Below are 14,359 nucleotides of genomic sequence, written 5' to 3' on the forward strand. Positions count from 1 at the left end.
AGGTTGAATATTAGAAAAAGGTTCTTCATCCCCAGGGTGGTTGGACACGGGAACAGGGAAGTTTCCTGCTCCCCAGGGAACTGGTCACAGCACCAGCGTGAGAGAGTTCAAAAACCTTCGGACAGAGCTGTCAGGCACATGTTGTGACTCTTGGGGATGTCCTGTGCAGGGCCAGTAGCTGGACTCGATGATCCTTGCGAGTCCCTTCCAACTCAGCGTATTCTGCGCTTCAGTGCACCGGCCTTCCGCAAGAGCCGCGGCAGCCGAGCTCCCGGCGCGGGGCCGCTCCCCCAGGGCAGGGCAGTGCCCTCCCGCTGACCGCCGCTGCGCTCCGTGCGTGCCCGGCCCCGCCCCGCGCCGCCGGTGACGCGCGCCGCCGGTGACGCCCCATAAATAGCGGGGCGAGCCCGGCGCTCCCTACTCAGCGGCGGCGTCGGCGCCTGTGCCCGCGACCCTGCGTGTGCTGCAGTCGGCGGCGGCTCCGGCTCCTCCTCCTCCCGGGTGAGTACGGCTGGCCCGCTGCACCGGCACGGCTCTCGGGGCCTGCCCGTCCCGCGGAGCTGACTCCGCAATATGGTGGAGCCCGGCGGCGGAGCGGGCGGGGGTGCGGCCCCGTGTGCGGCGCTGACCGCCGGCCGTCCCCGCGGGATCCGCGGCCCGGCGTGTTTCGGTGTGCCGGCCGAGGTTCGCCCGGCACCAGAAAGTCCCAGGAACCTCGTCCGCCCCCGGGAGCGGTGCTGGAATGCCCCATCCCGGAAGCGGCCCGTGGAGGCACTTGGGAAAGCGGTGCGCGTTCCTGCTTTGGGTATCGCGGCGAGCCGGAGCCGGCGCCGCGGCTGCTGTGCGAGGCTCATCGCGCTGCTCTCTTGCACTTCTTTCCATAGCGAGAGGGATAGTAGGAATGGAGTTTGTGACGTAGACTGTGTGCTTTCCTCTCCAGAATCTCTTGCTGTCTCTGAAATATGCTTGGACTTGGATTCCAGGCGTCTCACTCACCTGCGCCAGGGAAGTGGATCCGACTTTTGCTCGGGCTGATCATATTCAAGGAGTGTCTGAAACCGTGCAAGATTCTAGTTGACTTCCTTTTCTTTTGGAGCAGGAGTAATTCCACAGGCTAACTGTCCTGGTTTATTGACTAAAATTCAAATGTATGCCCTGTGTGGATGGATCTTAGGAGACACACTACGAATGTTGAATAATCCTTAAAGTAACGGCCCTTCTTTCTTCAGAGGCCAGATTCTGTGTCGTTAGCATCTTCTATTCTGTAGCATCCTTTGCAGTTCATGGTGAAATTCAGTTTTACTCCAAGTGATCTGACTTGTAATGCTCTGTGAGAAACACAGCACGTTCCTGCGGGTATTTAAGTTCTTGTTAAATGAAAGGAGAACTTATTTGTTACCACTGTAACCATTGTCTGTTACTTGTCTTGCCTGTGTGTTCCTGTACAGTGGTTAATCTCATTACAGGCATTACTTTATGGCATGTGAATGTTAATATGTGCAAATATGCCTGCAAAATATTAACAGGATGCCTTTGTCCTCCTTCTCCATTATGTAAAGGGGAAAAGTTTTATCTCAGATGGAGTATTAACACGTTCCTTTTTTGCTGTCATACATATGACAGTTTTCTGTTGGCTCTTTGACAAATCTAGCAAAAGGCCTTGTAAACCACAATAATTTTGAGGACAGACTCCTAATTTACCTTTTTGTTGCATTCATTCGTGCAGATTTTTCTGGAAATTAAGCATTATGTGAAATCATTAATGGAAAAGGTGCTTATTGCAGATTTAGTTCATGCATATGTGCATAGGATGACAGTGTGCTTCAGTGTGTTCTCCTTATGTGGTACTGCAATACCCTGCCCCTTCTGTAGGGTTCTTGTGGAGAGAGCTGTTAGTATTTCCTACATGGGAATATATGTTGGAATGCATGTTGAATTCTGTAGATTTGTTGAATGACCAATGTTTGCAACTTTTTTCAGTGGGAAATGTGTAATAATTTAGTCTAAATTAGCGTAAAGGAATATTATTTTCTGCAGTAGGGAAATGCGCTCTTCTCTGTGTCACAGGAATACTAACTCCTTAGCAAGCAGAACAGAGTGAGTCTTAGGTGGGCTTCCTAGAAGATCTAATCTGATTTAAGCTATTGGTGATGGGTTCTTTGTCTGACTGGGACATTCTAAACTAGATTTTTAGTGACTCGCAGGCTGGCTTTTGTTTGTCCTGGCTCAACAGATAAGACTGTCTTAATTCTTCTAGGAAAAATAAATTACTCCACTACCTGGTTATTCATCAATGCACTATTGTACCTCAAAGCCTTGCTTGTGCATCTGCTGTACTTGCATTACCTAAACCAAGTTTCAGATGTATAAATTGTTACAATAAAATCTAATTCCTCTGTGCATGAAGGTGAACATCCTGATCCCAGTAAATGGAGTAGATCACAAGAAGGTTATTGGTTTCAAAGTTTGGTGCTTAGATGAAGCAGATATGATGCCATAACTCATATATGCTTCTTTCACAGGCTGTGTCAGGTTCTGGACCCGAAAAAATGGCACTGGCAGCAATTGATCCAGAGCAGGTGTGTCTGAAATAGTCCCATAATTTCTTTGTCCGGATCAGAAAGATAGGAGCCAATTAACACCTTTCTCTTTTAAACAGAACATTGTATCAAGGGTTGCCAACCTTCCTTTGGTGAGCTCCACCTATGATATGGTGTCCACAGCTTACATCACCACAAAGGATAACCATCCTTATCTGAAGTCAGTATGTGAGATAGCAGAGAAAGGAGTGAAGACGATTACATCAGTAGCCGTGACAAGTGCTATGCCTATCATTCAGAAACTGGAACCACAAAGTAAGGCAAAGATGAAGCTGTTGATAACTTGAGTTCAACTGATTTCTTTTTTTAACTCCAGCTGCGCTTATGGTTTAACATGGCCATGCTGGTCTTGAATGCTGTTTCAGAGGGCTGACTGAACCTGTTCCTCTGACTTGTTGCGTAACTTATTACACATTGATAAGACTTTTAAAAAAAGGTAATCATCCAGAGTGAAAGCAGATTCCAGCTTTCATAATACTAAATTGATGGATGACTTTTGATACATGAGGTGATTGCACAGTCTCTTGCTCAACACATTCCTCACCTTTCACCTGGTTTCAGATGCTACTGTTGTACTTTCTTACACCGAGAACTGGTTAAATTTGGAAGCTGTGTCACAAGGCTGTTGTAACCAGAAACCTGGTTTCATAGAATGGCAGGAGCCAGGTGTTTCAGCTTCTTCTACCAGCTGCTTGGAAATTATCAAATGAATTTTCTTTGCCTGCAAGTGAACATTTGTTTTCTGGCGCTGTAAATCTGCCTTGTTCTTTGGCTTTGCTGGCATAATTATCACTGAGAAGGAAACTACTTTAAGGGTGTTGCATGAATTCTTTTTCAAGAGGAATTTTCAATTTGAGTTGTTTCACTAGGGCAAAAATAATTAAACCTAACTCTTGTAATTTCTTTTATAGTTGTAGTTGCCAACAACTATGCTTGTATAGGTCTAGACAAAATTGAAGAGAGACTGCCTATACTGAATCAACCCACTGACAAGGTAAGTTCTTTCCATTTATGTATGCTCAGCAGAGGAACCATACACCCTTCTTTTCTGTTATCACTAAAACCCCAGGGAGACACATTTCAAAAAGCTGTGCCTGAAGCACAGCTTGGAAGCAATGAGAAAGTCAAAGGTGTAACTGTAGAACTATTTGTTGCCTTTGGGAGATCCTTAAGCTTTTTTTAAAAAATTATTTTAAATTGCCCACCACTTGATAACATTTTTCTATGGGTGCAGTTCACTGATGGGTGTCTTTTAAAACTTGAGCCTCAGTGCTCAGTGTGAAGTGCCTGGATTACATTCACTGAAGTTTTTTGAGCTGCAAGCTGTGTGGCAGTCATGTTCTTTTTTATCTTGTACATATTTTTTCAGGGCAAATTTTCTTCTAGATAACCAGTACTTGTACAAGATCTAGCATAAATTTATTATTTCCTGTTATTATGTAGCTCTCACTAGTTAATACTTTTAGTAAATCCATGTATGTCCTACGGCAGGTTGTTGCCAATGCCAAGGAGGTAGTTGTTGGAGCTAGAGAAGCTGTAACAACCACTGTGACTGGTGCCAAGGAAACTGTTGCTTACACGATCACTGGAGTTGTGGGCAAGACTAAAGAAGCAGTGCAAGACAGCGTAGAAATGACCAAGTCAGTTGTCAATGGCAGCATTAACACTGTCCTGGGAAGTCGTGTGGTGCAAATGGTGAGCAGTGGTGTGGACAGTGCTCTCACAAAATCAGAGACCCTTGTAGACCAGTATCTTCCACTTACAGAAGCAGAACTAGGTAAGACCAACTGAAGGTTTGACTTTGTTGGAATGCTTATATTGGAGAGAAGCAGGCGCTCATACATTTATTGCTTGCTCATAGTGGAGAGGGGGTTCCATGCTTCCCAATCTGCCATTTGCCTTGCTGATTGTAATAGCAGCATCTTCACAAGGAAGCAGAATGAAAGTAAGCATTTCTCTGTAAGGCAGTCTATCAGCCTAATCATGGTGCTGAAGGACTACTCAGCTGTTACTAGGCAGATAAAATTGTCTCAGATCTCTTAAGTTTTCGTCCAGTGATCAATTTGCTTTCTTTCCACATACCTAGAGAAAGAAGCTGCAAACGTTGAAGGCTTTGAAGTTGGAGTCCAGAAGCCAAGCTACTATGTTAGACTAGGATCCCTGTCTTCAAAGGTCCGCACACGTGCCTACCAACAAGCCTTAAACAAAGTTAGAGATGCTAAACAGAAAAGCCAGGAGACAATCTCACAGCTCCACTACACTGTTAGTCTGGTAAGTTTTAAGCTTTCACTTGATACATAAAAAGCATATGTTTGCCTTGGTTTAGAATGAAGGAAACAGCCAAAACAGTCGCAGGAGAACTGGGATTGCTCTCTGACTAAATGCATAAATACATTATTGCATGTATTATGTGTATTACATTAAATACAAAGACTTTGCTATTACGAGATTGTCATCGCCATTCAGGAGAGTTCTAAATCAAGCTAAGCTGTCAACTAATGAGCAATTGCCTGTAACTGTAACCGCAGAAATAGAAGTGACATGTTTAAATTTATTCCTATTTCGTAGTGTAGTGATGAAGTATGGTTTTGACACATACTTCATTCAGTGAAGAACTTGTCATGCAATTTAGAAACACATCAGTCCTTTTAAGTCCTTTTTATTAGTTAAATTTCAAATTCTTTTGGGACTTGATCTCTTGCTGTTTCTATCTCTGAGCGTTTCTGGTACTTCAGGAGTCTTATCCCAACAAATACCTTTATGTACATGACGAACTGCACATAGTCATGGCCTTCTATGCACTTTCAGTTCCTCCTATAGAATGCTATTGGGGGAGGGGAAAATAATTGAGGCAGAGGGGAACACTACATAACATCTTGAAACTTCTTTCAGTTTTCAATTCTTTGACAAGACTAAACACACTCTTATACTCCCTAGAGTTGCTTATACTGAATTTCTGAAGTATTTTAAATGTTACAAAACAGTCAAGGTAGAGAAGCCCTAAAGGAACTGTTTGGACTCTTGGCTCTACTTCCTTATTTGGCTGTATTTCAGATCGAATATGCCAGAAAGAACGTGAATAGTGCCAATAAGAAACTTCTTGGTGCTCAGGAAAAGCTATATCAATCCTGGGTAGAATGGAAGAAAAATACAGGCCAAAATGATGGTGATGATCTGCGTAGTGCTGAGGTAAATAGATGTAAATGTACACCAGAAATAAATGTATTGTGTCCCATCAAGGTAATAGCAAACTAACAGTCCCTGAAGTATGCAACAGAGAGGCTGGATGCTGAAGCTAAGGGCACCTGACTTCTGAGAAGGAGGGGACCCAAACTCTTTGAAATGAGCCTACTTTCTGCAAACACTCTGGGATTCATCTTCCTCTCTTGAGAATGCTCATCCTGTTTAGCATGTGAACCCATGAGATATCTGTATGCAGATTAGCTAGAAACCATTTATGTGATGCATCCAGACCAGAAATAATGATTTGTCAGCAGTCTTAGGCACAGACTCACTGGGTCCTACACATAGCTTTCAGGAATAGTTATTGATTAGAATGTACTTACCTGCTGTGACTTGTTATCCAGAGTTGAAACAAAAATCTGCTTGACTATTGCTGGGTAGAAGCTATCAGTTCCTTTTCACAAAGTACTTGAGTGTTGAAGAAATATCAAGTACTTCTAAGTCTTTGATGCTTCAGACTAAAAACCTGGTTTCTTATCTGCTATAGCTTTATTTCACTTACATCCCCTTTTCTTTGCTTCTTTATGTATCTTGATCAACATAAAGCTTCTACAGTCATAAAAAGACACTAATGTGCTGTTAACGCTTGTTCTTTCTAGCACATTGAGTCAAGAACTCTAGCTATTGCACGGAGCCTCACTCAGCAGCTTCAGACCACCTGCCTCACACTGGTCTCAAGCCTACAGGGGCTGCCACAGAATGTACAGGATCAGGTTTACAGTGTTGGGTCAATGGCAGGCGATGTCTACCAGAGCTTTCGGTCAGCATCCTCCTTCCAAGAATTATCAGACAGCTTTATTGCAGCTAGCAAAGGACAGCTGAAGAAAATGAAGGAGTCTCTGGATGATGTGATGGATTATCTTGTTAACAACACACCGCTCAACTGGCTGGTAGGTCCCTTTTACCCACAACTGCCTTGCATTCAGCATGCTGAAAGCAAAGGTGAAGGGGAGGAAAGTTTCAGCCAGAAAAACAAACAGCCTGAACACACTACTGAATAAACTGCATAGCATGCATGTACTCTGCTGACCAAACAAGTGGCCTTACCAAGTGTAGCTGTCAAAAAAAACCAATTTTCACCATTTTTTGGTGAACAATCCATAAATACAGAAATAGGGGAATATACAGGCCAGGACAGTTACACATGGGCTGTATTGTCCTGTGTAGTTAAGCCACGCTTAAAAATTCAAACTAGACTCAAGTGCCTAAGTATTGGCAGCTGATACTTGTCAAGATGCCCTATTTGTCTCTCAAGCACTTCATTGTGCTTCAGTGGTATTAATAGCATTAGTCTAAATGTAACCCACCATAGCTGAATGCCTTTGATTTGTTGCTTAATCTCTACCAGAATGATATAAAAGTCTTACATACTGTAAAATGCATTTAAAAACTCTACAGTCCAGCTATGTACACTTAAATGCTATGTTTGCTGCAGATCACACATTTGTTAATTATGCATCTGACTATCTCAGATTCTATTGCTACATCATTCATGACAAAAGTTCTGTGAGTGCAAAATGCCAAAACTGAAAGTGGGGTTTCTGAATGAGTCAGCTGGAGTTAAATGCCATGACAGTGTTGACTGTATAAGCTTAATTATTGTTTAACACAGTAACTTTACCACAGAGTCATAGAATATCTCAAGCTGGAATGGACCCATAAGCATCATCAAGTTTGACTCCTGCTCCTTGCAGGACTACCTAAAAACTGAACCATGACTAAGAGCATCATCTGTATGCTCTATGAACATATATGTTCCAGTGACTGACCAAATAATTATCAACACATTTTTTAATATGCAGTATAAAGGCAAGATTCATGCTGTTTGTACACAGGTGCCTGCTGGTGTGTGTGTGTGTCTTTTGTAGCTATTGTTTTGTAACTCATTTTTGTATGTTAGTAATAAATGCTTTAGTAGCCTAAGCCTGTCTCCTTTGTTTTAAAACAATCTAACTTGCTCTTCTGTGACTCCCTCAAACTGGGTCCAACAGAAGGCAAGTTTGACATGCAAATGAAGTAGATGCTCATTGAAAATGTTTGTGTATGTATTGATAGATAGATAAGATACTGCTGCAGCATTTTTTTCTTTTGAATTTCTGTGTATCCGTCCATTGAGTCTTAGCTTTACTGCTGCTCTTGCTGATCCTTCCTGTTGTCACCTTTAAAGATGACCTAAGCTGTGAGCTGCTGGATGTGCTAATATTGAAAAGAGATGGATGTGGACAAAAGAACTCTCCCTCCCCTCACAGTAGGTGTTGAGCGTGTATGACATGGCCATCTACCTTCTTTGTCTTCTGACTCCCTATAAACAATGTTTACTTCTCAACTACATCACCAGTTTTAACTTTATTTATCCTCTTGGACTTGAGTGACAGATATATGTTAACATTCAACTACATCAGTGGAATTGTTCTCAGTAAGTCCTGTGAACTCTTTTATTGGAAAACAAGTAGTTACTAAGAAATAGGCTTTCTTGGGTTAGGCCTGTCCAGCTAAGTTCTGTCTTTTTCCCTGATGCATGCCCTATACAAGTTTGGATCGCAGTCATCTAGCGTAGCAATGTTGGCCACTGTTTTCAAGGAAGTCACCAAATAGTGTTAGGCACAAACGCAGTTCAAAGAAAGCTATCACATAGTCACTACAGGGAACAAATACCTCCACCTGGCATGATGTAGGCACTAAAGCAAATTACATGTTGTCCAGCCTCCTAATGTGAGAGGGTTAGCTATTACATTGGCATTGGCCTAGAAATGTGAGGAAGACGGTTTTAAGCACAGTATTAAACAAAACTGTAGCAGAACAGGATTGCAGGTCAAGATTCTGTAACTTATGGCTTTTAATACTCACTTTATGTAAAGCAGGTGTTTAACATGAAATTAACATGAGATGGTGAGACTCCTTTCCAGCTAGGGCCTGAGATAAGACTTCTGGAGACACTGCACTTTCAGGAATTAATTTCTTTTTAAGTTTATTTTACTATTGTATAGGTCCAGCAAGAATATACCTTTTATCTCCATTTGCAATAATACTCGTAGAGTGAGTGTATCCACTATTGCAAATGTGTGCAGGAAGAATTGAATGGAACTAGTTAGATGTGGGAGCAGTGGGCTATTCAAAGAAGGGTATTCCCTTCTGTGTGTATTTTAAAGTCTAAGTGCTCTGGGACTTCATCCTAAGGTGATCAATCAAATAAGATATTCAAAATTTTCAGTGTCTTTTGAGGACTGAGAAATAAACAGCATCATATAGCATTACTGCAGGAGCAGTACATTGTGTATATTCGTACTTGGCTGTCCAGCTTTACTAAATCTCAGCAAGCAGATGAAGTAGAAAGCAATGAAAACTTGTTACCAACATAGTCCTTCGAAGCACTTCTTTCTTACCATGCTCTGTTGGGTGGCTTCTGTTCAAAAGTTACTTGGAATTCTGGCAGCTGACCTACAGCTGGTGGCTGCAAACAGAGCAAGACCTGGTTAAATGCTTACCTAATGGTTGTACTCCTATGTCATGCTGTAATGATAGGTGCTTGTTTTGTTGGATGCTGCCCTCCCCCTAAAATGTTTTTAAGTTTCTGTCCACACACACACAGCATCCACCCCTCATCAGAATTAGGAACTCTTCCCTAGTGGAAGAGACAGCTGAGTAATAGCAAATCTGTATGTTCTTTTTTTTTTCTATAGAATAAAGTTCTCTGATTAAGATCATTAGATTCTATTAATAAGGAGAGCATTGAATGTTTAACCTGATTTCCAACTTGCATGTACTTGCATGGGTATCTTATTGCAGGTGATTTAGTATATTCCATACTCCAGTCTAACTGCAGCTCTAAAGACAGAACTTGGGATTTTTCTTTAGTGTGGCTAAAGCTAGAGAGAGTTACTATTAATATGTTCACTGGAGGCAAGAATGAAGCTTTCCCAAGTCTTAGTAGTTTTTGTGCCGCTGTGGTTTTTGACTGAAGCTGATGTGCTTCCTCACAAATAAAGGAGGGAAACTGGAGATACTGCCATCTTACCTGTTTCTCTCTGGCTGCATGTATTAAACAGCTCAGCTGCATTGCACAGAAGCTTGCTTCCTCTTAGTCCAAAATCATGTTTGAGGATATAGGTTGGGCTAGAAAATGGTGAGGTTTCTCTGGCACCATTTAAAAAAGGTTAGACGAGATGTGTTGAAAATGATAGGAAGTAGATTCAACTATTTTCAGCAAGGCAGGTAAACTAGATTGAATGGAAGAATGTAACAGGCTGCTAGTCACACAAAACCTGGGATGGTAAAGGTTAGAATACTAGCATCATTATCACTTGTAAGGTTATTTAGGGTTTATTTAGAACTCAGAAAATAACTTTTTGTCTTTTAGAGATCACTCAAAAATTTTTCATGCTAGCTGACACTTCCTCTTCCCAGGTGCATTTAACAGACAACTATTATTCTATCATTGCTGATAATAGTTTTTTAGAAAAGCTTTCAATATAAGCATTTGTAAGTAGCTCCATACTGTTTGGAAGTTTTGCAAACATATTTATAGCATTGCTCAAGCCAAATTACAAGATTTGTATAAGGCCTGGAGTTGCAGCCAATTTGCCTTAATCTAAAGAAAGGTATAAAGCTTTGCAAGTGTCTCCTATTCTTCAAGATTAATATTTTTGCAATAATCTTTTCCAGAATTCAACTTAGGGTAATATTTTATAGCTAGTAAAATAGGATTTGGGAACATCTGATGAATTATTTCTCATTTAAAAAAAGCAGTGACTACCACCAAAGAGCTTTTAAAAACCCTCTAATTAAAAAGATGAAATAGAACCAAACTTAAGTATTCTCAGTTAGTAATTTGCAGGATCAGAGAGTCTTACATGAAGCAGCTTGCTGGAGATACCGTGCACAGTGTTTTTTTTTGAATTAATTTATTTTCATTTATTGCCAATTCATGGCAGTTTTATTTTTTTTTTGATTATGTAATCTCTGATGACTAAAAATAAGCACTTGTTCTGAAAGCTCACAAAATGAGAACACTGTCAAAATGCTAGTGGCTCAGATCTAAAAACTTAGCAAGAAAAAAATGGATTGAAGTTGTTAGTATTGACATTTACATTTGTATATGAAGACAGGAAAATTCCAAAGTATTTTTTTGCACTGTCCTATGTAGGGATTTTGCAAGTATTAGATCTTTGTAAATGATTTACTGAATCATACAGAAAAATTTTATGAAGAAAAGTTATATCTGGTCTTAAGATTTTTTTGCAGGAATTGATAGAAAGTTGAAAGAAAGCAGTGAGTCAACTGTGAAAAGTGGTGTGGAAGCAAAGGTCTTTTACATAAGCAATCCCATAACACCAAGGGCTTTGCATTGTTTTGGTTAGACAGTGCAGATGTCAGAATATGTGATTCTTAATACAATTTAGCAGGGTCAAAAGTGAGGTTAGTCATACTGACATCCAGTCTGTTTTACTCATACTGAGATACACTCCAATTTGAAGTTCTGTCATGGCTATCAAAATCTTACTATTACATTAAAGGATACAGGTTCTTCTACTGCGTGCATTAAGGAGATGAAGAAAACAGAAACTTAAATTTGAGCAATTACTCTCTTGTCACTAAGAAGAAAATTAATGTAAGTAATAAAAACCTCTTAAATGTATGACAGAGAAAATTCTTACTGGTCAGACATGCTTACTGAACATGGCTATGTCCTGGTCGTTGTAAATACATACAACCATCCATTTGGGCACATTCTTAAAAACTGCATATGGACTAGTTAGTCTTGTTAGGATACCTGTATTTGTACTACAGTATGAAATACAAGATCATGTGCTGATAATGGGGAAACTTGTTGCTTTCTCTAAGTACAGTAATGAGAGTTTTAGGAAAACTGCTATAAGCAGAAAGACGAAAGATAATTCTTGCTGGTAGAAAGATGTGTTTCCTGCATTTCTAGGGCCTTTTGATCTTTTGGGAAACAAAAATTTCTGATCTTATTTCGATCAAGCTTAAGTTTTCAAAGTGGTCCACACAGTTCATGGTATTCACAGTAGTGCCTGGTTAGTCACATGCTGCTTAAGTTCTTCTAAAGATAAGTTTTAATAAATAATTAGTATTTCAAAGATCCCTAGTGTCCAATGACTAGAGTACAGTGACTGGTCTGTAAGACCAGTAAATTAACATGCAGTGTTTCTGTGTTCTGTACAACCTGGTAGCTGAAGCAGTAGTCCCTTTATTTAATATTGTCTGCCCTTCTGACCTATCTTCATAGCAGGCAAAGCACAGCTTTATCTTGCTTACTGTCTTTCATTAAAGCATGTCATAAGGTGTCTTGCAGTTAGGGAATGCGTTAAAAATCCCTCTTCAGTCAGCGCTGAGCTTAAGTTACACAAATGCCTACAAGCTGCCATTGCTTTGAACATGCAGTACCAAAGTCCTGTCAAAACGCAGCAGTAGTTACTTGCTGATACTGTGTCTGGCTCCAAGTACATCACATCACCAACAGTATAACTAACCAAAAATCATATTACAGATGTATGTTTCACTTGGGGCAAAAAACCCTTACAAGTAAATTACTTAATTTTATCCCATTTTTCAGAAGTGCCTAAGTAATCTAAGTCCTACTAAGGGGACTTAAGGGTTGGGACTTAAGCTCCTAAGTGTCTTAGCCAACATTTTTAGAAGTCTGTAACATCCATCCATCCACTACTGTCTCTGGCAATTCCTGAAACCCTGTGCTGCTTAGCAGTACAGCATACTATATATGCAGTTAAAACAGAGGCCAAAGTGAGATTGTAGTTCCAGGTATTTGTTTCATCAGAAAAGGTCTGATGCAGTAGGCAGGCAGAGCAACACAGAAATCTGTATAAATCTCCTCAGGGCAGATTATTTTGTATAGTCCCTTGCTTCTGTGAAAAGAAGAAAGGCAAAATTACTTTAAAAACCTCATTTCTTAGTTTTCCAGTCACCAGTTTCACTAAATTCAGTCCACTACATTTAGCTCTTTTCCATCTCTACTATAAGATCCTACCTTCTAAGCAACTGATTTCCATCTTTGCAGTATTTGATCTGTCTTAATGATTCGTGCTTCCTATGAGTCTCAGCATATTTCGCTCTGTAATCAGGATGTTTGGTCTGATTTCTAGAGATGCTGAGCATCTTTGTGTCCTGTTTTCAATGAAGGAATACTGCACAAATTTGTTTAGTTTTACTTTTAAATTGATTGAAATTTCATTCCTACACAGGTTCCAGATTTCACTATTACAGACCTGTCTTCAGAGTCAGATGATGTCCCAGACATTTTGGATTTGGATGAAGAGGATCAGCAGGACTTTTCACGCACAAATGGCCCTTACACTACAGGGCAAAGAGCTGAATAGAGAAGCATAAAAATGTCTTTTTGATACAATGTACTTTTGCCATGTTTAATTTAGATTTCTCCTTTTTCAAGATGAACCCGCCTAGTTTAGGGATTATGGGGATATTTTTTTTAAAATCAGTACTGTTTCAGTTAGCTGCATCAAAAATCTGGGTTATTCAATGTAAGGAATGCATGCTACATTAATTGGTTAGCATGGGTGTCAGGCTCCCATTCTACAAGCCAGGTATAGCCTATCCAGTGTATCCAACTAATCGATCTTTGTTGATGATTTGTTCTCCTGCTGGTAGCAGCCATGAGAACACCTCAGTGCTTTGCATAAAGGGCTGCCAACAAAAGGAGTTGATGAGGATTTGCCCACAACATTTCTCCTTTCAGCCTATGGGAAAAGCAGTGCTGCATCTACCTCTTTGCTGCTGGAAGGGGTAAGAGACTTTGTCTATCTCAGATTTTCTCAGGTTCTTTTGTTAGGCTCTGCACCTACAGAGCTTAGATGCTTAGAGCTTTCCTTTGGCAAGACTGCTTTATGCACAAAAGGACTTCCTTTCTTTCCACATGCCTTCTGCGTGCAAATATTTTGGCTGTCATGATGCTATCAGTTATGGCGCCTGAGAATAAAAGGGAGTAAATGCTTCAAAATTAAAGCGTTTTGGGTATAAGATTAGTGTTTAAATAAGAAAGGGGAAGAGACTGTAAAAATAAAGGAAAATAGTAAAGAGATAAAGACTTTGGACAAAAATTTTGGAAAAAAAGAGGGAATTGAATGTAAGGAGAGTTCTGGCGACAGTGAGTTTTAAAAAACGTTTTTAAAAAATCTCAATCAGTTATTTGCTAAGGGCTGGTGAGTCTGCATTTGTTCCCGCACAATAACTTCTCTAGGAGTTGGGGAGAGTGGGAACGGGACTGGAGACAGACTTACTAACATTTCTTTGCGAGGACCAGGCTGACCTGCTGTCGCAGAGACCTCTCCGTGTTGCCGGTGTGACTGCATCGCAGTCCCGGGAGTTGCGGCAGAGCACCGCTGCATCCTCATCCTGGGACACCTGTCGTTGTGAGGACCTGGAAGTCTGGTCATGAAATGCCTTGGAATAAACGTTTGAACCGCACAGTCCGCTTGCCGATGCGAGTTTTTCTTGCTAGGGTTTGAATTTGGGTTTTTTGT

At 40.8% G+C, this 14,359-nt stretch overlaps 1 protein-coding gene across 6 annotated transcripts; it reads left to right on the forward strand.

Annotated features, from left to right (window-relative positions):
• Nucleotides 1-349: 349 nt before the first annotated feature.
• On the forward strand, nucleotides 350-14,303 carry PLIN2 (perilipin 2). 6 transcript variants are annotated; one of them, XR_015799573.1, is made up of 11 exons: nucleotides 350-501; nucleotides 2,523-2,579; nucleotides 2,660-2,855; nucleotides 3,512-3,594; nucleotides 4,092-4,377; nucleotides 4,687-4,871; nucleotides 5,655-5,789; nucleotides 6,443-6,733; nucleotides 8,011-8,091; nucleotides 13,064-13,622; nucleotides 14,140-14,303. XR_015799573.1 is itself a non-coding variant. In XM_014871693.2 (9 exons), the coding sequence occupies exons 2-9, from the start codon at nucleotides 2,550-2,552 to the stop codon at nucleotides 13,196-13,198; spliced, it is 1,341 nt and encodes a 446-aa protein (XP_014727179.1). In that variant the 5' UTR covers nucleotides 350-501; nucleotides 2,523-2,549; the 3' UTR covers nucleotides 13,199-14,303. The 6 variants fall into 6 exon arrangements, 2 of the variants coding, with proteins under 2 accessions (XP_014727179.1, XP_088012928.1); XR_015799572.1 differs by having other exon boundaries at nucleotides 13,064-14,303; XR_015799570.1 differs by lacking the exon at nucleotides 8,011-8,091.
• The last annotated feature ends 56 nt before the right edge of the window (nucleotides 14,304-14,359 follow it).

Source organism: Sturnus vulgaris, chromosome Z (genome assembly GCF_052056855.1).
Source record: "Sturnus vulgaris isolate bStuVul1 chromosome Z, bStuVul1.hap1, whole genome shotgun sequence".
NCBI lineage: Eukaryota > Metazoa > Chordata > Aves > Passeriformes > Sturnidae > Sturnus > Sturnus vulgaris.

Coding starts and splice junctions, on each gene's coding strand:
- PLIN2 (XM_014871693.2), top strand. CDS start 2,550: ATGGCACTGGCAGCAATTGATCCAGAGCAG. Junction 3,595..4,091: donor TGAATCAACCCACTGACAAG/GTAAGTTCTTTC, acceptor GTCCTACGGCAG/GTTGTTGCCAATGCCAAGGA. Junction 4,378..4,686: donor ACTTACAGAAGCAGAACTAG/GTAAGACCAACT, acceptor CCACATACCTAG/AGAAAGAAGCTGCAAACGTT.